The sequence below is a fragment of the Aulostomus chinensis genome, chromosome 12 (assembly GCF_037954235.1).
Source record: "Aulostomus chinensis isolate RoL2024-O1b breed Wild chromosome 12, RoL_Achi_v1.0, whole genome shotgun sequence".
NCBI classification, from domain to species: domain Eukaryota; kingdom Metazoa; phylum Chordata; class Actinopteri; order Syngnathiformes; family Aulostomidae; genus Aulostomus; species Aulostomus chinensis.
Genome location: NC_141331.1, coordinates 12,361,997 through 12,387,476, shown reverse-complemented (window position 1 = coordinate 12,387,476; position 25,480 = coordinate 12,361,997). Strand labels below are relative to the sequence as shown.

The window sequence follows — 25,480 nt, the reverse complement described above, 5'->3', positions numbered from 1 at the left end:
GGGACTCACTTTTGAGAGCATTTGCACCTGAATGATCCCTCAAACCTCCTCAGCAGTATAGTTTATGTTTCTAGAATGTTCTTATTTTCGAAAGGGTTAGGTTGCATTGAAAACACGCCCACTTTTATTACTTTTAACTGTAGCTGTAATACATATGGCATTGTGGGCACGTTCCCACAACCTTGACTATCATGTCGTGCAATTTCTAACAATGTTCTCGAGAAAATGATAAAGTTTAAAGAACTAGAAGTTCTAGAAGAAGAAGTTTTCAAACTACGTTCTTTTATTTTCTCAAAACAAAACCCTTTAAATGCAACATTCTAAGGATGTGTTGTGTTGGGGACGATGTAGGGGCAGCAGATCAGTCGACTGTTGGTGAATGAAACATTCAGCGACATCTCCAACACATCCTCAGAAAGTGAAAGTGACATAACAACACACTTTCTTCTAGGAATGTATATGAAGTGACGAACATTCTTTGAACTGAACAGCATCATTGAAACTTTTAGGTCACATGCATGGTGGGAATGTTCCCTGCGAGAGGTGGTGAGTGACATTTTTGTTTTAGTCCTAGGTGACCGGTTATTCCTGCACCATGACAAAGCTCGTACCCCTACGAAAGGGAACACAGCCAAACTCAATGTAGAAAAAAAAGTACAGTTTTTCACAATGTTAAAGGGATGTACCCCGAAATGTCATGGCTCATCCTACACCCCTCGACCATGTGTGGGGAAAATCGTGTCTTAGTTTTTGGTGTAATCCATCTAACAGACAAACATCACATCCTTGGTGGAAGTGCATGTATCACAGTGAGAAAAAAGACTTCAAGAGCCTGTGTAGACACTAACGATATCTTGGCTGAGGTTGCTGTCGGTCCGCCTCCCCTTATTAGCGCTGGAGTCACTGTCCCAGGAGGACTGTAAAAACATCGGAGGCCCTCTGTCGCGGCGCTTCTTTATAGATGAAGTGAGTTAAAATGAATGTTTTTAAGTCATTCCTCAGTGCCTATGGGCATTGGCACAGAGGGTGGGGCGGAGGGAGACAGGGCTGGGGCTTAGACCTCGCTCTGCAGGGTCAGCCACTGCCTCAGGTACACATGGGGAAACACTTAGCTGCTCCCTCGTGATTCCATATCCTCCTCTATCTTTGTCGCTGAATTTCTCTCTCTTTCACCCCTCTCGTTTTCATGAATCCTCCGCCCGTTCCTAACAAGAACGGTTTGGATAATATATACAAGTGTTAAGATCATCAGCCTCACTGTGGTCTGCACACACTGGGTCACCATTAGCATTGGAAGGGTTCAGCTTCACTTTGATACTGGTGTTTTATTCCTGCACCAGACATTTATCCCTTGATTCTGAACATTTCCTGCTGCACTCCTTAACCAGACCTGGTACACTCATCAAACACTGGTTGACTTTGGCAGCTGTTGTCACATTACTTTACAACTATTGGACTATTTTTGTTAGACTGAGGTCTCCCAGCGGGGTCCGTTTTGAGGCAAACACTACTGTTTTTCAGTTGCTCATAGGTCCATATAAATCTCACAAAAATCTATTCTTTGTCTATTTTTTCATGTTTCTTAAAATAATGCTGGAAATTCATCCTACAAATGAAGACGGAATATGTCTGTGCGCCATCAGTCAGTCCGCAGCTTCACAAGGATAGTACACACTGGCATGAAATCAGCTTCCTGCTCTGAGGGGAAGAACAGAGAACTGAGTTATTTAATAGTGGTGGGCGGACCGGCTTTTGGGTTCTTAACTTTATGGGTTCCTTCGAGTTGATGTGTAGAAATGTTTCATATCTTGCAGGCCTCTCGGCACCAGTTTCTGAAATAATGATAAAACATTATTTCGTTCTTTTTGATGTCTTGATTCGAAAAAAAGGATTCGTTCTCGTTCAACCCGGTTCATATCAGACATGAATGATTTGTTCACCCAACACACATATTGAGCTCGTAGGGTACCTTCACGGCTGTGTTGTTGTTAACAACCAGACACTACATTTCCTCACTTTTTCTCCAAGTTCTCGTTGGTATGACGCCACTCGCAAATCCAGCATCCAAGTTCTGATGGTTATCAAGTGTGGCGTCCCTATCGAAGCCCTAAAAAAAGCCCATCCCTATTTGTAGTTGCTACTGGTAGTGCCGTTCTATTCCTAGGTGAATAATTCAAATCCAGTTTGCTCACAGACACACCGTGAGTTTAGCCGACTGAAATTTTGTGAAAATCCAGGAATTTAATTTATGTATCAGCACAAATTCCTTGACATGGTTGGCATTAGGACACAACACCCAGAGGCCAGAGATGTGACGTGACCCTGTCCGGATAATCCCGCTCTCATGTCCAGTCAGGTCCTGTCCTATCAGTGTTCCTCATGGGGACAGTGTGTCGTGTTGCCTACAGCCGAGGTGGGACGTGATGGGGACGGGGACAACTGCCACATCATGCTTGTAATAGTCATTGGCTTGTATGCTGATGTAATAAGGGTGCAACCTGACCTGCAGACTAATGACTAGTGGGAACAGCCACAGGGTATGCTGAAGAATCCTAACTGGACCCAAAGATGGACCTTAATTCTGCTTGAATGCTTTGGATAAGTGTGTAGATTCCCAGACTGTGAAGAGAGTTTGTTATCATCTTCAAAAGCCAGTTTCCTGTCATCAACTGACACGATTATTTAAGATTCTATTACTTACTATTTACGGACTATCACCACACGCAAGTGATGTTGTGTGTTGCCAGAAAGCTGCTCCTAAACTATAATGTCATCTCAGTTTTGCTCATTCTATTCTCTGGCTTCTGGCTTTTTCCTCTCTGCCTCCCTCCCACCCCACCCTCTTCCCTCCGCATATGGGATTCACATTTGGCTTTGGCGGAACATTCTCTTAATGTGATATTATGATACATTATCTGGAGCCATTTACTCGCTGTCACCACCTCTCATGTGGACACAAGCTGAATAAGCCAAGGAGAGGCGGTTAGATTCTGTTCAGGTGAGTTATGGCCATTTAATCCGACACTGTTCGCTGCGGGGAGCATTTACAATGCCTGCAAGTGTAATCAAAACACAAACTGTGCTTATGTGTCTCCGTCTTCCCCTCTAGGAGCCTGCTGGTGGTGTTTTCACCCTCTTATGCTGCCGGCTGTAAATCGCCTCTGTCGAAGGTGTGCGTGTATGTGTGTGTGCATGTGTGAGGGAACAGAAGGTGAGAAATTTGGGGGTCAGCCGAGGTCTTTCAGGTAATTATGCTTCTTAAACTTTTGACCCGCTAAGCCCTACTTAGAATGGTGCAGCTTGCTCCCCTTATTTCCCCCGAGAATTTAGACCCCCGCATACCAGGACGTGTGCTGCTCACACATTTCGTGTTGTTCTTTTTCACCTATTTTGGCATCCTCCCTATTAACCTGTTTCATATTTATTCAGGCTTTGAGAAAAACATAAGTTTGTCATGCCCCCTCCTCCCCTCCCCGTGTGAAACATGCTGAAAGAATGCATCTTCAGCTTTCGATGATATGACTTATTTGTCTGGCCGTACCTTCTTCTCTTCCCCTTGACTCCCTCCACAAAACCTCAGTCAGATGACGTCACGATTACTGTCAAACTTTGATATCTCACTACTTATTTTGGTAATTGTTCGATAAAACTGACTGTACAAACATCTCAGAAAGCGTAATGGACGTAATGTATCACAATAATTTGGCAGCGGTTGTGTACGAATCCTGAGAGATGACACGACCTCTCCTTTCTCAGGATGCCTCCCCTCCGTTATTAGCTTTCCATTCGTCATAGTTTGTCTCTTTCATATCTTCAGGGTCTTCATATTGAGCCACGTGAGAATGACAGATGAGGTTATTACAGTTTGGATCTCCTCTGTGCTGGGATCTACTGCTGTTGTTGTCATCATTTCCAAATGCACAGACACAGAACCATCACAATAATTGTTTACAGATGAAAACAGTGTTTGTGCGAATAAAAAGAGCCAATTTATTTTATTAGTTTAGTTTTTTTTATTATTAATGAGCACCTTGTGCAGTTAGATTCAGTTAGATGAAAGGATTTCTTGCCGGGCTGTTGCATTAGTTTTATGTAGTGTTCCTAATAAATTGGCAAGTGTGTGTAATTTCAGCTTTGCCTGCAGGTTGAGGATATCACCTCATCACGACCACATGGACTGCAGCAACAACAAGTTCCCATCAAGAGAAGATTACTGAGGTATTTAATTTTGTTTCCCCCCCACACACACACACACACACACACATACACCCCACCTGCAAACAAACACACACACAAACACACACACCCCTCATGTCATGGTAGGAGAAAGCGTGTGAAGAGGAAAGGGGGCCACAGGGGCCAGTTGTTTTTAAATAAACCAAATCTGCTAACAGTTTTATAACCCTGACCTCGTAAAACTGGCTGCAGCTTTTGGTCAGCTTTCTCCTGATGGGGTGAGCAGAGTTGTTCCGGGGGCTGGAATTCCCATTTGCCGGCGTGGAAGCGTGTCAGTGCGTCAGCTGGTGCGCGTGTTTGTGTTTGTGTGTGTGTGTGTGAGTGCGAGTGAGAAAGAGAGAGAGAGAGAGAGAGAGAGAGAGGGCGTATGATATACGATTGCTGTGTCAGGATCCACATGTGATGACCGTCCGTCCTCACTCACAGGCGAAGCATCCACGCCGCTCTCCTCTTATTCTGCTGGTTCCTCCCGTACATGAAGAAGTGTTGGGCAAAGAGAGAGAGGAGAGGAGGAGAGAGAGAGAGAGAGGAGAGTGGCAATCAGAGTATGTGAGAGAGAGAGGTAGAAAGAGAGAGGAGCAGTCTGGGAAACAATAGTTGAGCAGTGCTGCATGACTGGATACTTCTGCTGTCTTCCTGCTGCTGCTGCTGCTGCTGCTGCTGAGCACTGAAGGTAAGACCCCCAGCTTCATCCCCCAACAAGCTCACCTGCAGCCCCTCGACTGTCCTCGCCTTTATTCATTTGCTTTCCTAACATCTTTCATTGCTACTTTTACAAGGTCGTAGATGACGCATCCCTAAGCTCAGGTGCACATTTTCTATTTATTGCAGGAATTTTATGCTTTGCACAAAACACTTCTGTTTCTGAAAGGGTTGTGGAACTTGGAGAGGAGAGCACTTACTTTGGATAGGTAGGGATAAATGTTTTACGGTTTATGATCCTGAGGCTGCTAGTAGAAGGATGCTGAAAGAGAAAGGGAGAAGGTGTTTAAAAGGAACAAACCATCCTAGACAGGAAGAGAAAGAGACGGCAAATCGGGGAAACAGAATGAAAGTGAGAAGTGTGAGAGGGCTGGAGGAGGTGAGAGTGACAGAAGAAGAGAAAGATGTGAACATCCCTCTCCGCATCTAGTGACACAGCATTATGAACACTTAGAAACATGCAAAAAAGTCTTATTTGAACTGAAAGGTGAAGAAGAGGAGTAGGAGGTGTGTTTGAAACATCACACATCCAGCCAGGTGCAGATAGACAGCAATGTTCTGGCAGAGAGCGCGCTCGGGTTTTTGTGTCTCAGCTCTCGTGTTTCATATTCTCACTCACACACACACAGACGCACACACAGACGCACACACACACAAACACACACACACTCACAGGGGCCTATTGTGAGCGTATTTATTTGGACAGTGTCGAAGCTCCGATAGGCAGTCCACAATGTCTCACCACAGCAGGAATGTGCGTCTGACAAATGGATGCTCTGCACGAACACACAAGCTTTCGAGAAGATCCTCCAGACAAGCATGTGACAGATGTGTGCTGCCCAACGAAACCTGGTCCGGTGCGATAAAACAAACACGCCTACGACTCCTTTGCTGTAGCTCTTTGGAGCACCTAAGGCTTGGCGCTGGGTGGGTGGGGGGTGGGGTGGGGTGGGGGTTGATCTGGTTTCATGCGCTTAGCCTGCAGCTCGCTATGTTTTCTCTCCCGATGAGGATGGAGAGAACAGAGGAGGTGGATTTAGGATTTCAGGCGCATGTGTGTTAACCCAGCTACATCAGGAGATGAGTTTCTATCAAAGCGGCACACTTTGAGCAGCTCCTGCTTATTCCTCACAGTAGCCAGGGAGACAAATAAATATGTGAATTTTCAAATGTATCATATATGTGTTCCTGAGAAGAACGAAAGCTGACAAAAGCTTAGTGCCGGCTGTCATTGATCGTGCGCCGCGCTCAAATCCGCACTGTTTGTCTTATCTTTACTGGGGAGGTGGATATATTTAGTGAGGAGCTTAACTTTTAGGAGGTTGGCGTGTGGGGAGGGTAGGAGAGACTGAGTGTGTGTGTGTGTGTGTGTGTGTGTGTGTGTATAAGATAGAACAAGTAAATTTGTGTATGTGTGTGTGTGTGTGTGTGTGTGTGTATGTGTGTGTGTGTGTGTGTGTGTGTGTGTGTGTGTGTGTGTGTGTGTGTGTGTGTGTGTGTGTGTGTGTGTTTTGGGGGCTGGCGTCAGTGGACAGTTGAAGAGCTTGGCACTCTACATGCCAAACTGTGTGCATGTGTGTGGCTGGAGGACAGGTCTGTAGTCCACGCCCCCGCCACCCCCAACCCCCCACTCACCCCAACCCCCCCTCCCACCTCGTTCCAGACAGGAATCTGCCCTTTAGTTTATTAAAAGCTGGTGAAACAATGGAGGGAGGTGAGGTTGAGGAGGAGGGGAGGTGAAGAGAAAATCATGACGTAAACTCTGGGCACGCTGCTGCTGCTTCTGCTGGAGGGGAACAAATCAGAATAGAGTGTGATGTTGTCCTTGGGAGGAAGGCGAGAGGAAAGGGTAGATATAGTGAAAGGTATTTATGATGGCTCAAGAAATTACGCCTCCCCCAATCGACTTCCCTTTAATACCCCCTCCCCTGGCACCCTTTGATGCACCTGTTTCTTGTAGAGGGGGCTCAGGTTGCCCATCGCCACCGCAGACAGGTCCGTCCCTGGACAGACGCTGTGTACTCAGCTGCAGGCTGCCCACCCTCCCCTTCCTGTGCTTTCACATCAGCATCCTCAGCAAAATGAGCACCACACAGATTCAATTTTGAGTAAGTGAGAACAAAAACCCATATGTGAGGTGGGCAGGGGATATTTATACATGTTCCCCCGCTGTGAGGAACAAATCAATGAAGAGAGAAATTCTGTTCCACACAACATATGGCCACAGTCAGGAAGCTCTCATCACAGATTGAGAGGTTATTGTTTTCATTTTTACTCCTTCATTAAGACTTATTTTACACCTCATGTCTTTTGAAAGTTGTGAAATTTCATTACCAAGGAGAGAAGCTGCGAGGCTGCAACTGTTTTCATTATCGATTTGTTTTCTGCTTTTATTTTCTATTTATTCTCATTAGATGGAAATGAAGAAAGAAACCAGACTAACTGTGTTGTCCAAAACACAAAGATATTTCATTTACAAGCATCAGAGCAGCTAAATTCATGTTTAACGTCATAATGGGAAATATACCATAGAACTTAGTCAGCTAATTATTTAGCATTGAGGTCCAGATTTATTACACTCCTTTAGTTATAAGGTTTTATATTATTTAATATGGTTATACAGGGCAGCACGGTGGTGCAGTGGTCAGCACTGTCACCTCACAGCAAGAAGGTTCCAGGTTGGAGTCCCAGCTCCAGCACAGGATCTTTCTGTGTGAGTCTCCATGTTCTCCCTGTTCCTGTGTGGGTTCTCTCTGGTACTCCAGCTTCCTCCCACAGTCCAAAGACACCAAGAGGGGACGAGGCTGATTGATACTCTAAATTGACCGTAGGTGTGACTGTGAGTGCGAATGGTTGTCTGTCTCTATGTGTTGGTCCTGTGATGGACTGGTGACACTGTTCCCAGTGCTGTTGGGAAAATCAGGATCTTTTACTTGGAAAAAGTCAAAGTTGGAATACTACAATTTATTTTAATAGTACAATATTGTAACACCATAATATAAATAAATCTATGAATAAATTCCACCGATCCATCCATCCTTTTTCTACCGCTTATCCTGTTAAAGGTCGCGGGGGGCTGGAGCCTGTCCCAGCAGCTTTAGGACAAGAGGTGGGTTTCACCCTGGACGGGGGGCTGTTCATTTTGTCATAGGTTATTAGATAAACTCATATTTCATCAGTCTGTTTTTTATCATCAAAAATGTTTTAAAGTTATTAGTTTAGTAAATATATATATATATATATATATATATATTTTTTTTATTTTTTTTTTTTTTTCAGAATAACTTGTCTTTCAAGGGTAGGTTTTGATGATCCTATGTTTCTATTTGCCCCCAGCCTCTTTGGTGGGGGGCTGCTACAACGTATTTGTTTTTCAGTATAATTTCTTTAACAAGAGCAAATTTGTCTCTGTGCCTGTAAAAAAAAAAAAAAAAAAAAAAATCCCTCTGAACTGTATGGAGGAAAAAGTACGGTAGAATAAAAATGGCCAGCACAGGTCAGCTAGTATCAAGTATGTGAGTATTTCAAAACTGATCTTGGGCAAAATAGAGCCTTGTCTGCATGGGGCATCTTTCCCACCGTAGCCTCCAAGAGAGACGTCATAATATCGGCAGTTTGGAATCACCGCCTCATAACTCCATAAGCACTAAAGCCTCAACCAGAGGCTCTCTCCTGATATTCCGAATGCAGACTGGATCTTTTTGAAGTTACTGGACACTGTGACATAAATGAAGCATGTATGAAACAACTTTGACGATCAGTGAATTGCAGACTTTGAAGTACATGGCGTGCTGTTTTATTCATCTGCCTGTGGTGTTCCAAGAACCATAATTAGTTCTTGAGTACTGGGAGTTTCACATTAGCGAGTAGAATGTTGTAAATGTTTGTTTTCTTGAGCCAACTCATTAAAGTTTCTGTAAAAAAACTGAAGCCAAAGGAAAGTCCCTCCTGATCGATGCCTGGAAGGCCACACAGGTTAGATGTCAGGGATGAGACTGGAGCGCAAATAATTGTTTGTTAATGACTCCCTCAAATGATAGTTGTCCAACCATAGCTTAGCAACCGCAAGATGACACAGCAGATTGGATGTACTTAGATGCCGAAGTGGTGCAGATGAAGTTATACAAAAGCAATAATCATCATTTAAGTACTCATAGTTTTGAGTGTTTTTCTGTGTCTATCGTCAAGATTGTGTTTTTGATCGTCCGTCCATCCACTAGTAGAATAATTTCAACTGGCTTTGATTTTCAGGTGAAATCAGAAGCAGGGGTGTGCGGGTCCAAGGAAGAGCCTATTTCATTCAGGACCACGCTGCACCATGGCCATGTTCTTCTCATGCCACACACACACGGTGGGACTTGATAATGTCTTACTGCTGTTATCCATTTTGAAACTTGTATAAACATCAGGAATCTGGCAAATTCTTATCATTTCATCAATCCCCCATTTGACCTGCACCTGAAAAAACAAAGGGTGGAAAAATTCAGAGGGACATAGGGTCAAATTTGCATAAGATGACATCATCTGTTGGCTAATTACAGCCAACTATCCCAGCAGCCTTCGGGTGAGAGACGGGGTTCACCCCGGAATCCTGTGCCCAAGCCCGGAATCTTCTTGCTGTGAGGCGACAATGTTAACCACTGCACCACCGTGCCGCCCTGTTGTTCAGTTACATGGTACAAAAAAATAAAGCACCATATTATAGTAAATATTGCACAGCAATTTAACATAATTTGACATACTCACTGGAACACCACATGGATACAGACAATGGATAGTATCCCTGTGCCATATTTCTACAGATATATTTGATAATTCCTTACCTGATTGTAGCCAGAAGCACAGGTCAGCATTCAACCATTTCCTAGCCAGCATTGCTGGTTGTTTTGTTCATAATAAGCTTGGAGTTTCCATCGCGTGTCTCACCAGAGCGTATTTCTGTGTGATTTCAACCGAAACCACATTCGTATTGATCTCCTCACTCAAGTGTTCTACTCTAAACACCCTGCTCCTTTTGATGTTGGATGTAATTTGTATTGACTTTACTCAGAAACGTGTTCCAGTGAGGTAATGTAACATAACATTAAGCTATACTTAATATAATACGCTGCTTTCTGGCAACCACATCTAGGAATGTTAACTAGGGAGAGGTTGAATGCTGATGTTAGTGGAACCGATGGATTATCAAAAATGTTGTCTTATTTTCAAATGTGATTCTATATCACGGCTGCTGAAGTGGGGACCGGGGGGCAAATTCAGCCTGCTATAAGGTTCGAGTTTACTCCCCAGAAGTAAAATAGATTAAAAAAAAAAAAAAAAGCTAAAATTCCTTTTAATCAAAACATAAAAAATTGTTACAAAAATATTTAAATCTCTATTTATGCTTATTTTGTTTTGTTTGCCATAAAATGTATCCATACGACAGTAAAGTAGTTTTTTTTTTTTCAGTTTTACTTTGAAAAGTTAACCTTAACAGACAAAATGCTCTTCAAATATGTAGAATCTTCAGGAGTTTAGTTTTAATAATTTGATCAGGTGACAGAATGACATTTTGTGTGAGTGGGAAGAAAAAATGGAGAAATAGGGACAGTGGCACATGCACAAAAGGCATTTGAATCACAAATGTTTGAGTTTTGGCCCTCCAAGAGAAAAGGTTGTGTTCCCCAGCTCCATGTCACTCCAAATTTCACTACCCCCAGTTTTTTCAGGCGCTGATCATCCATGAAGGGATGCAATGAAAATAATTCACCAAAATCCCTGTGTTTATACAAATTGCAGCTTGGAACACAGCAGTATGACATTCCAGCCTTCAAGCTTCCCACTCTGAGTGTGACGTCACAGGAACATGACCATCGTGTGAATACGGCGTACTGGCCTGGTTACGCCTCAAGCTCCAGACTTTTGGCCGTCTCCCCCAGAGGCTATTATTTACATGTCTTTATTCATTACTGTTTGACCACATTCAGTTTCCCCTGTCCACTAATCTCTGAACATGGATGTGAACTGTACAAACTTCCCCAAGACCTCACTCAGTAGTGAATTGTTCCTAACTATGCACCATTTCTCAGACCCCAATACATCTGAATAGTTTTCAGCAAAGTTAAGTATTGTCGTGATCCAAAAAATCCCCCATCTTGTCAAATGGAAAAGTTGGACTTTCTTCATGGTGCTTTAGTGGACGGGGCCTGGCCTTGCATTAGATTTCTCTTCCATTGTATTCAAGTGAATTTGTTTACTTAAATTGAAGTCAAATTTCATGGGAAATTGAGGAAGAATGACAATTTGGGGGGCTCAGCTGCCAGCATAGCTGCCTTTTGTTCCGAAAACCATAACTGACACACTGTATTGAGACTGATCCAGCATTTCTTTCAACTGTAATCAACAAAGCACAACTTTAGCCTGAAGGTCAGAACCCAACAGCAGAGCAGATGGGTACACGTTTGGATTTGATCTGTCTGGGGAGAAAAAGAGAAAGTGATGAAGTGGAAAGATGGAAGGATGGTTTCGGAGAGAAGGATGAAGGCTGCACTGTTAAATGGAACACAGTTGTTTTTCTAATTATATCAGAGAGAAAAGTTTGGACTTAGAGGATGATGAGATAGAAGTGATCAATCCAGGAAAGACACGGACAGCTTTGGGTTTGTTGCTTGTTATACTTGGACGGTCGGAGGGGAGTGGAACGAGTCCAGCTGCTGTTTGTGATCATCAGGCTTGTATATATCTGAGTCCAGGGCAGGTGTGGGTGAGGAGGAGGACACACTGCAGTGTGGGGAGGCAACCAGAGGTCATACACACAAAAGAGCTGTATACTCACAAAGCTCTACAGGGTGGCAATCTCCCTCGCATGTGCGCATGAAAATATCGCCATGCAGACCTGCTGTAAGTGACTTCTAACAGTGTTAATGTTGGTCTAGGAAATCATCCGTCCTGTTAAGGGTCGTGGGGGAGTGGAGCCTATCCCAGCAGCCTTCAGGCAGAGGTGGGGTTCACCCTGGACAGGTCCCCAGTCCATCACAGGGCCAACACATAGAGACAGACAACCATTCACACTCACAGCCACACCTACGGTCAATTTAGAGTATCAATCAGCCTCGTCCCCTCTTGATGTCTTTGGACTGTGGGAGGAAGCTGGAGTACCGGAGAGAACTCACACAGGCACAGGGAGAACATGGAGACTCCACACAGAAAGATCCCGTGCTGGAGCTGGGACTGGAACCCGGAACCTTCTTGCTGTGACGCACAAGTGCTAACCACTGCACCACCATGCACCCCTCCAGGAAATCAATTCTGTGGAAAAGCACTGGTTGAAAAAGGAAAACCTTCCAAATGCTATGAAAACTACACCTTCCAGATATTGCCACGTTTCTCCCAAAAGTTAGGCATCATTCGTAGTTCTCATAGTCATCCTCTTGGCCATCCTCATCTGTGATGCCCGCTCCTGACATGCCGCTGGTACTGCAAGCTAACTTTACTGCTATGAGACTTAGCCTTGAGGCTAGTTTTGAGGCTATCAAAAACCTGCAATTGTCAGGTCATAAATATACCTGGTATTAGATGTGTTGCCCTGGTCAGCCTTACATCCGAAGATGTAAGGCTGACCAGACTGCCTCCATCATTTTTTAAAAAAGTTTAGCTGAACTTTTAATGGCTTAGGACTCACCATAACTAGCTTCACTGGTAAAAGCTGCAAAGCGCAACATAAGCACGAGTTCTCTTTGTGTTGCATCTGACCATGATGCATTCAGGTGCTGAAATTTGGTACAGTTTGATTTCAGGGCTCTGTGACTGAGGGAGTTAGGAGTACACATCCTTTACACTGGATGTGTCATTTTTTTAGTAAATGGTAAGTGTTTATATGCATTGAAGTGATGTAGTGTGCTTAGGTTTATAAAAATAGAACTGGCTGTGATTCCAGATATTATTATTTTTTTCCAACTTGGGCACTCTGTCGTTGGCACAGTGCATTAATGAACTCACACTCAGATCTTATCTCCATATATTTTCCTAAAAGCACCCAGGATCTGAGCCAGGTTCCATTCATAGTTGTGGTCTGATGTCACCGGCAGTCATGAGTCACCATCAGAGGCGATCATTATGCTGCGTGGTCACCTTGCAGCAAGGGACGTCCTCATGTGGAGCAGGGCGTTCCTAGCTGGGTGCGTCACAGGTAGACGAGGATAGAAATCATAATTTTGCTGCAGTCTGACTGTCACTCCACTAATGACTGATAGGATGATTTTATGGATGCTTTTCTTGTGCGGATATGAGCATATCTATATTGTCTTGAAGGGATATAACACTTTCTTTTTTTTTTCTTTTTTTTAATAAAAATGGGGAAGGCTACAAGCACGCCAGCTGTACATCTCAATGTTTTGGTGCTTTGAACCATTTTTTTCTTGAATAAAAATACACAAACAGACCAAACTGACATGCATAACGTATATTATTCTAGTCTAGGAATACTTTCTTTTTTCAAAGACCCTTGCCATATAATGAAGCTGCCATGTGTCGTTTTTCTGTATTTAATGAGGACTAAAGGGCCACAGGGCACACACGCTAAGCACAGAGGGTGGTAGGTCAGGGTTCTGGGGGGGTCAACTGGGGCCCAACAGCAAATTTCCACGGGTTCCCTCAGAGGTTAATCCTGCCATGGATACATGATGAGCTTCCAAAAAGGCTGCAGAGCACTTTTTTTGTGAAAACTTTATCCAATACTTGTAAAAGTCACATCTTTATTTGTTCTAATCTGTATGACATGCATGTCTTTGGCCTGCTTTGTTTGTATCTTACGTCAAATGTCATATTGATTTTTACAGGTACATTACAGCAACTCTGAGAACGGGATCCCACACACTCAGACAGTGGCTGGAGTATAATAGCAGCACTAACAACCCTAACAGTGATAGCAGCCGAGATTGGGATAGCAGGTTGTTGTGACACTGGGCCAGGTACAGCTGCCAGCGCTGGAGGTGCTGATAGATGCTGGCTGTATAAGAGAAGACCAGACCGCTCCGTGAACCCTGCAGCACATGTTCAAACCGGCCAATGAAACATCCTGGGAAATATTTATTTTTACGGGCCTAATGATAACTCTATTTGTCTCAGGAGGAATTTAAAGGATGAAATGGAAAGGATGGGAAATGGGGCGTGTCAGGGTTTAAGAGTGAACTAGATGCATTTTGTGATTTTTCACTCTTCGATATGCAGCAGTAAAGATAAATGAGTTTTGTCATTTTGATGTAAATATTAATAACCCCTGGTTAGATGCCAGGCACTCAAACTCACCCACTCTTAGTGCGTCATTTCCACAAATGGATGTCTGGTGTATGTAATTCCGTATATACAAGGAGTAAACCCTTGGAAGGCATTAGAAACGTCCCCTACCCCAGGCTGGGAGGGCAATTTTCTGCTTTTTGACACCTGGTAATGTGGAATACCCTCATGCACCTCAGTGATCACGGAAGCCTGATATTTAGCTCACTCGTAGCCTGACAGCATGTTTTAGCTAAGACAGTTTTTATGGTTCATCCAAACTCTGCAGCAAAAGTTTTGATTAAATTTAAATCATTTTAAATTTAAATTTTATTTAACGTACAAAGGGGATATTCTTGATAGGGAAAAAAATAAAGTTTGTGTGGGAAATACTGGAATTCCAGTTGGCTCACATACTTACACAGAGCAATGAGGAACGGACGCTACGAACATTATAACGAGGCCCAACATGTACAGGGACACAAATGCTATCTATTGCTCTTCAGTTAAATACTTATTTCCCATATGGAGACATGTGCATGTGTACATCGGAATGTAATGCATCAAACCGACCACATCCTCGTTGCAGACTCACAGTAAGTAGATGGAAATATGTAGCTAATTAGTTAGCATAGAAAACAAAGCTTGCACATAGATGACCTTTTTACACCAAGGAGTGAAAAAAATGTGTATAATATGGTCTGTTACTAAAGTAAGTTATGATGGAAAGATTTAAGCTATTATATCACAAAAGAAATACATTTCTTAACTGACAAAGCAGCGCAACTCACTCATAGCCTGATAGCTTGTTTAAGCTAATTACTAAATAATGCTAGCAAACTAGTTGGCTAATCACATAGTTATGCTGAACTGCATACATGATAACTTTGTTGTACATTCTTTTCTTCATGATTAGCTATTAAGTTTAATTATGTTTGTAAGTCACGCTAGCTTGGAATAAAGCAACAACCTCCTCACGTGAGTTTATAGTTTTGGATTGAACAGCACAGCTCCTCCCACTAATCACTCAAAATATTTACACAAGGCCACTTTACTGGTGTAACCTAATCCTGCCCAAATTGTCATCGCATGTGTGAGTACACACACACATACACATCTCAACATTAAAAGCCTTGAACTCATACGTTACATAAAGACCAGCAATATATTTTCCTTAATTCTTGAACTTTAAACCTCCAACTTTATGCTCTCTTTATGCACCGTGACCTTAAAAATACACAGTACTCTCTAATTCATAGCACATTGCCTATTAGCAAAGCTGACTCAGCTCCTCCAACTACTGCCAGCACTGAGTTCCCTCTTAACACGAACCTTATTATCAAAAGGACAATAAAACTACGAGGTTGGAAAAAAGACAGAAAAAAAACCCTAGATAAATACATGTGAAAATATGCTGCGGGACTGGCAGAATGTTTGCAGTTATGAGAGAACTCGTTGGGAGAGCGATTTGTTTTAATGAAAAAGTCATTCCTGGGGAGAGGAAAGGGCCTGGCTGCAGGCTGTTTATGCATGGATTAAGTTTCTCCTCCGTAATAAAAGCACCAGGACCTGTGCGTGTGCGTGTGTGTGTGTGTGTGTGTGTGTGTGTGTGTGTGTGTGTGTGTGTGTGTGTGTGTGTGCGTGTGTGTGTACAGTGTGTGGGTGTACAGGGGACGACAGGTTTCAGGATGTATCAAACACCTACATGTTTCTGGATAGTCTGCGAACTCACATACTCTTGAAAAACTGGCAAAAATATCCATGAGAAGCTGTCTGGAGGCAGCTTCATCCACAATAATCACGCAGGGCGGGCTTGTCGTCATACGGCCTACACACACTGTATTGTTTTTTCTTGCTTTTACCTGCTCTCTCTGTCTTCTTCCAGACGGTGATGGATCTCAACCACGGGGGGTGGAGAGGCCCTCTGAAGCCTTCCAGTTTTTGGTCTACATCTTTCTGACCTTTAACCTCCACCGTGCCAGCAGGCAGCAGTCAGAAAGACACAACACCGTCTGTGAGACCCTGAAATACGACTTGGGTGGGAGAGAAGTTGGAGAAGGATTGTGAGGAAATAAATTAAACTCAAGACTATCACAGACAAAGTGTTGGAAGGACCAAGAGCATCAGGGTGGCCCAATCATGAAACCTTCAATCATTGTGGGCCCCCCCTCTGGCCTCCTGCTGGTCCTTATGTGCTGCCCCCTGCTGGGCTTAGTCCAGTCTGCCAGCAGCAACAAGGCCAGTGATAATGGACACCCACACCTGGGAGATTCTGACCCAGAGCGCTGCATGAGGCACCACTTTGTAGAGACCATCACCCACCCGATTTATAAGTGCAACTCCAAGGTAAGACAGGAAATGACTTTCATAAAAAATATGCACCGTTAGCCAACCGGCCCCACTGTGGTCACCCGACTCTTTTTGGTGAAGTTGTTTAAGGTAACAGGGACAGCCCAATACAAATACCAGTGTGTTCCAAACTTCCAGACCTCTGGGATGTACAGAAAACCCCAGAGCCCTGGCTAGCACAACTATTTACCCCACTAGCAGTTTTCCTTCTACTACTATTACTCTCCGTTTGGTCGGTCCAGCGTCTCTTTTTTCTGTCTCTGCCTTCATCATCATTTAATACGAGTGACGCTTTTGTTTGTCAGGATGTGCATGAGGGTGAGGGTCAGGGGTGTGCTGGACCATGGCCATGGCCATGGTTTTGTTTCCCTTCCTCTGTCACTGCCTTAAAGGGAGAGAGACCGGGTGAAGACAAGAGGACAGTAGACGAGGTTTCTCTTCTTGAACTATCCTACAGATGTGAGATGCCCCCTTTATGTAAGGAGACGGACCATCCGCTCAATCACGCCGTACATGTGACTGCTGTTGTGGAAACGGGCTGTCAGTTTCCTTTCCTTTTGTTTTTCCATCAGCGCAGTTGCTCTCGGTGCATGAGCGATCAGGTGTTCGGTCTTTTTTTAATATTCGGACTCTGAGTACACAGAGCAGGTGGCCAAACCGCAGCTCGGCTCAGGCGAGGCAGGGCTGAACACACACACACAGCGTGAGCTGGGCTCTTTCTTACAGCAGTCTCTGAGCCGGAGCCCGGCTGAGCAACTGCTTTACACCTCAGTATTTACTGCTCACACACCCCACCTGCACTATGACTTGCTCTTTTTATGGAGGATATTGATTATTTGGCATGGGGGGGGGGGGGTATATGCTTTCAGGGACACAAAGCAGTGAAGACAAGTTAACTGGGATGGAAAACTATCCCACCACTCAGAACGAACTGCATTTTGTATCATCTCATTATTCAGTCTGACAAGGCTTCCAGAGAGGGAGTCCTCACCAGTAACCACAGGTCTCTGTTGAGTGATACTGGTTGAACTACGGTGATAGCAGCAATAAATGGACAATATCCTGCTTGCAGGACCTCATAGCTTCTGTTGAAACACCACAGACATGACTCATGGAGGGCTGTTCCTGATCAGGGACCGGCACTGTCCCTCAGCCAGGTTGTGGGCTCAGCTCAGACGTCTCCTGCAGTGGATAAATGTGAGATAAGCTGGAATTTGATTGTTTTCTTTTTTGAGTTTGCTTTGAATTGTTTCATTTAATCAAAAAAAAAAAAACCTGCAATTCCAAAGTGGAGAGTTGTAACCAGAGAACAGTTGCATGGTTTGTATTCAACATTCTTGTTCAGAGAAGGAGAGAAAGAACTGGGAGAATGCACATCTCTCATCTCCTTTTTTTTTATTGATTTTATATTAAATTTTTCCCAGATAGGTAGACAGGACACCAAAGACATCTCCCTCAGGAAGAAAAGCCCTCAAGGGAAAAATGTTGTTGTGTTTTGAGGGTGAGAGTCTTCTCTAAATAGCTTCAATAGCAGCATCAACCTCTCCCGAGTTATCGGGGCTTTCATGGACTCCGACTGGCTGGGAAAAACACTCTGATCTTCCCAGACAATGAATCCCTTTTCAAAGGTTCCAATCCAACAACAGCAGTGCCGAAGTCAGCACTTGTGCCAACGCACGTCATCAGCAGGCCCCTCCCCCTACAGTAGCCTAGTAGTAGAGGAAAGAGTGAAAAAACTACAAACTTTACTTCCCCTGTAGACCGTCAGAGTGTCCTGGACCTCTTAAATGCTCCTTATGAGTAGGTTGGCACTCCTCCACCATCCATGTGTGAACAAGGCAACGCTGATAAGTGCTCTGAGCGCCACTATGGCACAGAGGCACATATAAATATATCTAAGGGCTCGGCTCAGTCTCCTGGAAGTTAATGTCAGTCTTTACAAATGTGACTTTAGTAAAGTGCATCTGTTGTTCATCCGTCCTGAGGGACGTGTTGCTCCTGAACTGAGGGTTGATGATTGAGGGCTCAGGGAGTCTGAAGCACTGTGAGCCAAATGACAATTCAATTATGTTACTGAACAATGGAATTTCAGTAAATTTACAGCAGGACCACTCGGTGTCGAGGACAGGCAGGGCTGTTTTATACAACGTCTGCTGTGCTGAATCACCAGCCAGACACCTGAATGAGAGCTGTAGTCACGTATATTGAATTTATTTGCCTTAACGAGAACGTTTGGCTACAGAACTCGATTTATGTTAAACCGGTAAGAGCCAGATTTTGGAACCTGAGCATCGAGCACCTGGGAGTCAAGTATACGGGAGAGTGGAACCTCTGCAACTCCTACAAACCTAACAACCAGGCAGGGACGTCGGCAGCCGAAAGTGTTCTCAAGTTTTACACCTTTTTAAAAAACAATGTAGCCGTGGCAACACGTGTAATCTGAGGCAACACATGGTCAAAAAGAAAATATCTAGAAGCTAAAGAGTGCACTTCCTGTTTGACTTTTTTGAAACTTGCTCGTTTTCTTAACAACTTACTTTTTTGTTATTATAGAGAGCAAAGCGCTGTTACTGAATATCAGTTACCTGACCTTAATTGAGCGAAGAGGGATAATAAAAGCTGCTCCAAAAAGATCTATCAACAGTGACACAGCAAAGATACATTTCCTCAATTTACTGTGGATTGAAAGGTCAAGTGTAATCGCTTGCTCTCCTCTCTCATGACACTGCTGGAGCTTTCCTCTCGCTGGAGTGAATTTTATGAAATGATGTCGGACCGTTTATATTGAACGGAGCAAATCAGAGTGACAGGAAGAGCAAGGAAGTTGCCCACACGGAGGAGGCGAGCGGGGGAGAGGTGCGTCACCTGAGAGGAATTGCTGCTCTATGACAGCCTGATCCTCAGCTTGGACAAAGACAAATGGTCTTAAAGTGGCAACAACACTCCTGCAATGTGTGTGTGTGTGTGTGTGTGCGCGTTTGTGTGTATGTGTGTGTGCACGTGTGCGTACCAGACAGGCCTTTGTCGAAGTAGGTACATGGGTGGCGACACACAGCAGCTGACAGACAAACATGACACAGGAGTCTGTTTAGGGAGGCGACAGGAATGTAGCGACCCGCAGTGGTATGCCAGTCACAATGACGGTCACCACACTAATCAGACCAGCACTTTGTTCGTGCGTGCGTGTGTGTGTGTGTGTGTAGGAGTGTGTGTGAACTGACTTGTCAGATTTGAGAAAAGCTTGCGTTCCCTCAGCTCGGCCTGGGTGTTAAGAGGAGCGTGCACAGCGGCGTGACCCTGAGCTGGGAGCTGCAGCAGGAGCGACTCGTCTCGTTGCTATCTGCATCTGCAGGTGCAAGGACATAGGAAGCAGATGAGCACAAACAGATGGCTCTCCTCACAACCAGACTGAAACAGGGTATTGATGGGAAAAGCTGGGAAACTCATAGAACCTCCAGAGCCCTCATGGTTCAGCTCAGATCAACTAAGACAAAAATATCTTTTTGTCAACATTGATTTACTTTGATTCGTGTTTATGTTGTAGCTTGTCATTAATTTTAGTCAAACATACGCTGATTGATTGTCAAGTTGGATTTCTCTGTTTATGTGTCACATGTAAACAGCTGTTTCAGAGAATGTGTGGTCTTGAAATTGTTCCTGTAAGGCTTAGAAATTTATTGGTAAAAATATGGAAGAGCCTTGTAAACACCGTCTGCACAACTTTCCAAATTGTAAATTTACAGTAATCAGCTGGCAGCAACTTTATCAGCGAGATTGTTTTTACGGTCTCTTCGTGTAAATCAAAATTACGGTGTTGTGGTGGAAATGATTATGCGATCCTTTTATTCCAAAATTATAACAGAATAATAAAATCCTTTTTTCAAGAGGCCGATGAGCCACGATTGCCGCATTTAGGAACGCATCAACTCACAGAAATGATCGTGTTGACATGAGACGTGACGGAAAGGAAGAACTAATCATCCACGGCTGGTGTGTCCGTGCCACTGGATCTGAGATGTAACTTTTCAGAAAAATACAAAAAATAATGGACTTTTTTTGTCAATCTGTTGCTCGTGTGTCAAATCAATCAATCCCTTCAAATTTGAGTCTGACCTAGAAAGAAGAATCTCGGGGAAAAAAATGTCTGCAGTCTCTCGATGTTGGCCAGACAAAATGCCTCATGAGCTCGGATCGGTGTGCTGACATGAATATCAGCTAGAACACTGAAAACAGGGGTTTTTCAACAGCTTAGTCACAACTCTCTTCCAAACTGTGCTGAATCGAACTGTTGACCGCCTTATATGGTTCAGATATTAAAGAATAAATAACGGGGACGATCGTGGTTGGCTCATCGACTCACTCAGGCTGAGCAGTGTCAGGCTTCGGCGATTAACTTTTAGAGTTTCATGTCCAAAATGTTTTCTTTCACCGTCCCAAGCACAGCAGTCTTGTAAATCAGTACATGATATTAAACAGCTGCGAGATTGCATTGCAGTTTACAGTATGACTCTGTATTGTTAGAGGAACACTGCTGAGGAGTAGAGACCTGCCCTCTCATCCCTGAGTAACCTGGCTCCATGACTTTATTTACTTTTCTTCATGCTGTGTTCCAGATGGTGTTGCTGGCGCGCTGCGAGGGTCACTGCAGCCACACCACCCGCTCCGATCCCCTCATCTCCTTCAGCTCGGTGCTGAAGCAGCCCTTCAAAAGCACCTGCTCCTGTTGCCGGCCTCACACCTCCAAGCTGAAGGCGGTGAGGCTGCGCTGCGCCGGCGGGACTCGCATCACAGCCACTTATAGATACATCCTGGCCTGTAACTGCGAAGAGTGCAGCTAAAACCTGAAGACTCTCCAGACAGCCGGGCCTCGGGCTGAGGCCATCCTAGGCGTTTTCTTCTTCTTCTTCTTCTTCTTCTTCTTCATCTTCTTCTTCTTCTTTTTTAACTAAAAATTTGAGTCAGGATGTTGCACCAGAGGGCAGCAGCTCATCCTAACACGCCCAGGGCAGAACAGAATACACCCTCTCCATTGTGTGTGCTCAATCACTATGATTCCTACCAAGCATATTCCTGCAGCACACATGGCCAAACACCACTAACTGCTGCTCCCAGGGGCCGGTCAGAGACGCTCCTGGCCGCCCTGGAGATGCTCATTACAGGCTGCTGTAATTCACAACACGCACGCTCTCGAACTGTGGTATGAGATCTCGTTACACATGTCTGTGAGGGGCTCCGTTACACACGCACAAACACACAAAAACCCTCCACTGCACATCTGACAACAAAACAACATGCCTCATTAAAAAAGCAGCATGGGAAAGGCTGAGATGGGGAAAAGGCAGACATGTGGCACATCTGCAGAGGAGCACCTGCACCGTCAGCCAGTAAGATTTTACACACTCCCCGCAGGCTTTCATCTAGCGGTGTAAAAGATGAGCGGCGCCGACAGCGGAGCTCATCGGGTGAACAATAAGGAATGACGAGCAGGGATAAAGCCAGCTGGGGACTGTCGAGGCTGATCGGTGTTGGTTTTGAATGTGATCTGTTTGTGACGTTCAGTATTACTGAAGGTGGAGCTTCATGTGCTGGATTTATAAAAAAACGTTGCTTTTTGCCTGTCTTGTATTCTCACTAATGACGTGTCCAATATGTTCTCTTGGAGGAAAACACCCTGCACGCGTCCGTCCTGGTCCACCGTGACGACTACAGAGTTTCAGATATTGTTACATGTGCGGATGAAATTCTCTCTAAATCTTTGGCCAACAGAACTTCCAGTTGGCTTCCTTCATTTTGAAAAAAATGAAGAACTCAGTCCCGTTGGTCCAGCTGCGGTTTCCTCTCAAGTTAAAGTTCCAGTTTTGTCAAACTTCAAAAATTCTACGTAACCATTTTTAAAATTGAAAAATGTTGAAGTGAAAGATAATCATAATCTAAGAAGCAAAAGAAAACATTATTTTAAAAAAACAAACAACACCACTGAACCCTCCTTTATGAATTCACTGTGTTATAATTGTGGGGGGAAACTCACGTTTGACTTCATGTGGTTTCAATTGAGTCGTTTCAAATTCCCTCAAACCTTAAAAGGTCTGATTTAAAAGCTAAAGCTGAGGTCAAGTCTGTTTTCTTTGATGTACAAACGTTACGTTCAAAGATCTGAGAGCTACAATCAGGAATTATCCTCAATTATCTGTCATGATCAAAACTAGGAAAGTTCTTAAGTATCTAATATTCAAACAGTAAAAAAAATTCTGTTTTTTTCATTTGAATTATTTTGTTGAGGCCAGTGACTCTGAGGTTCCGCTGTGGCGTTAGGAGGAGACGTCCTGGTCACTCTCTGGGAATCGTATGTGCTTGTGAAGCAAGAATGACTCCTTAAGTTAAAAACAACCACACACTCTAGAGCAGGGCTGCCCAAAGGGACATCCGGGGCCCAAATCTGGTTCGCAACAAAGTTTGACTCAGGCTGTTTGAACAGATGAAAAAATAAGAGAGAGAAAACCGTACTGATAAATGCAACTTGAAAATAGATATTTTCAAATGAAGTGCATCACAGTTTAGGTGAGGTGGACATGGGTTCTTGATTTTAAAACATTAAAACAAAAATATTTGTTTACTCTTGGCACCATTCAGTTTGAGTTTTGGCCCACCATCGGAAAAGGTTTGGGCGCCTGAGTAAGACTGGAAAGACCAGCTGACCATAAACCAGATCAAACCTGTTTTCATAGCGGTTAAAGATTGCTTATAAAATTGTTACGACCCATATTTGCTTCCATAGAGTTTTAGATCCTAACCTCCAGCTGGTGCCATGAAAAACACATGAAAAGAACATTCAAAGATGATGTTTATCTGCATTAGTGTTCGTGATGGAGACCCATGGCCTTGACTTTCCAGAGGATGAAAAACAATGAATTATTTTAGGCATCCAATTTAAAAAATATATACAAAAGACCCTGGCAGTGTTCATGAGCTCTGCGATAAATCTGTGTCTTACTCTGGGTCTTACACACACACACACACACACACACACACCCTGTACAGACGTCTGACCCTGCTCCTGTGAATACGCTGCTCTGTGGATCCCGACTCCCAACTGACAGCACGACCGGCTGCATCACACATCAACCTAATAAAATATTTTCCCCTCCGACTCTGGAAATTCATCTGCCGTTCTTTTCTGTCTTGTCTCAAAGTGAATTTCCTATATACGCACACACACACACACACACACACACACACACACACACACACACACACGTGAGGGAGAGAAAGAGAGCAGGGCTTTTGTGAGAAGAGGCGGGAGGTCTAATTATTTAGAGGGAAACATTGCCAGGTAATGGTTGTACGTTCTAGCAGAGATGCAGCATCATTAAAAGCATCTCAGCCTGGGTGTGAGGCGGCATGTGGTCCTCCATCCTCTCTCCTCTTCACAAACCTACACTTCAATTTTTTTTTTTCCTTCACTGGATCCTACCATCAAAATCTGCGTTTAGCATTCAATGAAAATGCCAGACGTGAAACATGGATAACAGCCACACGCTGGATAATGTGACCATTCATCTGTTAAGAGCAGAGGCTTGATGGAGCTGTCAGCACATACTTTCCATAATAACCTAGACTGTGCAGCCGACACACACACACACACACACACACACACACACACACACACACACACACTCACTATCAGCTCATGAGGAGGGAGAACACAGTAAAGGTTTTTTTTTTCTTGAAGTTGACAAAAAGCGTGGTTTTATCTGCTGATTCAATGATCAGGATTTTGAAATAAACTCTCAAAATCTACAAGACAGAAACTCTCCTCGAAAAAAACAAACAAAAACACAGCGTTTAGTTCATCCGAGGAAGTGAGGCATCATCTATTTGCTGGATTACACTTAACACTCCTGCATGATATAATCCCCACTGGATGGACCTGTTCGTATAATTAGACCCGGCTTTAATTAGTTAAAAAGGAACAGTGTTCATGTTAAAGGTGAAAAAAAACAACAACAACAACAACTTTCAAGAAAATCAACTGAAAATGCTCATTTACTATTGTAAATGAACAATTCTGTCAATTCAAGTTAATGAGTAAAATAAATGTAATTATGAATTTCTGCAATGGAAATGTTTTGTTCCTTTTCTGACGTTCATAGTAACAAATGTAATTATGAACGTCAGAAAAAGGAACGAAATGTTTCCATTGCGGGAATTACAGGCGTAAATTATACAATGTACTAACACAGTAATTATAATTATGAATGTCAAAGAATAAAATGAATTCATGATGAGAAGTCAGTGACAAATGGTGAGAAAATCTCTCCACATTTTTGCTTTTTTAAAAATACTGACTGTGTCATTTTTTTCCCAACTAGTTTCCACAGGCACAAATACGGCAAATATAGTGTTTTATTACCGTAGAAATAACATTTACATTCTTTATTAGTTGCGAAACAAAATGAACAAGGTCATTTATCTGTCAAGGGTAGATAGAAGAGATGGGCGGCACGGTGGTGCAGTGGTCAGCACTGTCGCCTCACAGCGAGAAGGTTCCAGGTTCGAGTCCCGGCTCCAGCACAGGATCTTTCTGTGTGGAGTCTGCATGTTCTCTCTGTACCTGCGTGGGTTCTCTCTGGTACTCCAGCTTCCTCCCACAGTCCAAAGACATCAAGAGGGGACGAGGCTGATTGATACTCTAAATTGAACGTAGGTGTGACTGTGAGTGTGAATGGTTGTCTGTCTCTATGTGTTGGCCCTGGAAGGAGACTGAAATTATTTCAGGGTACTGGTGCCCTCTGCTGACTGCTGCTGCAAACACACACACACAGAATTCACTGAAAAAGCTGATGAAGTAGCAGATGAATTTATGGAAACGCTCTTTTGTTTCCCGCTGAGTTTCACTCTGACGCCTTTTGGACAAAACCACAGACAGACATCGTGTTGCTGT

At 43.8% G+C, this 25,480-nt stretch overlaps 1 protein-coding gene across 2 annotated transcripts; it reads left to right on the top strand.

Annotated features, from left to right (window-relative positions):
• The first annotated feature begins 1,589 nt into the window (after positions 1-1,589).
• On the top strand, positions 1,590-23,680 carry ndp (norrin cystine knot growth factor NDP). Of its 2 annotated transcripts, XM_086221212.1 has the most exons (6): positions 1,590-2,998; positions 3,110-3,245; positions 4,145-4,218; positions 4,663-4,909; positions 16,076-16,536; positions 21,153-23,680. In XM_086221212.1, exons 5-6 carry the CDS (start codon positions 16,330-16,332, stop codon positions 21,375-21,377), a joined length of 432 nt encoding a protein of 143 aa, XP_086077338.1. In that variant the 5' UTR covers positions 1,590-2,998; positions 3,110-3,245; positions 4,145-4,218; positions 4,663-4,909; positions 16,076-16,329; the 3' UTR covers positions 21,378-23,680. The 2 variants fall into 2 exon arrangements, with proteins under 2 accessions (XP_086077338.1, XP_086077339.1); XM_086221213.1 differs by having other exon boundaries at positions 3,110-4,218.
• The last annotated feature ends 1,800 nt before the right edge of the window (positions 23,681-25,480 follow it).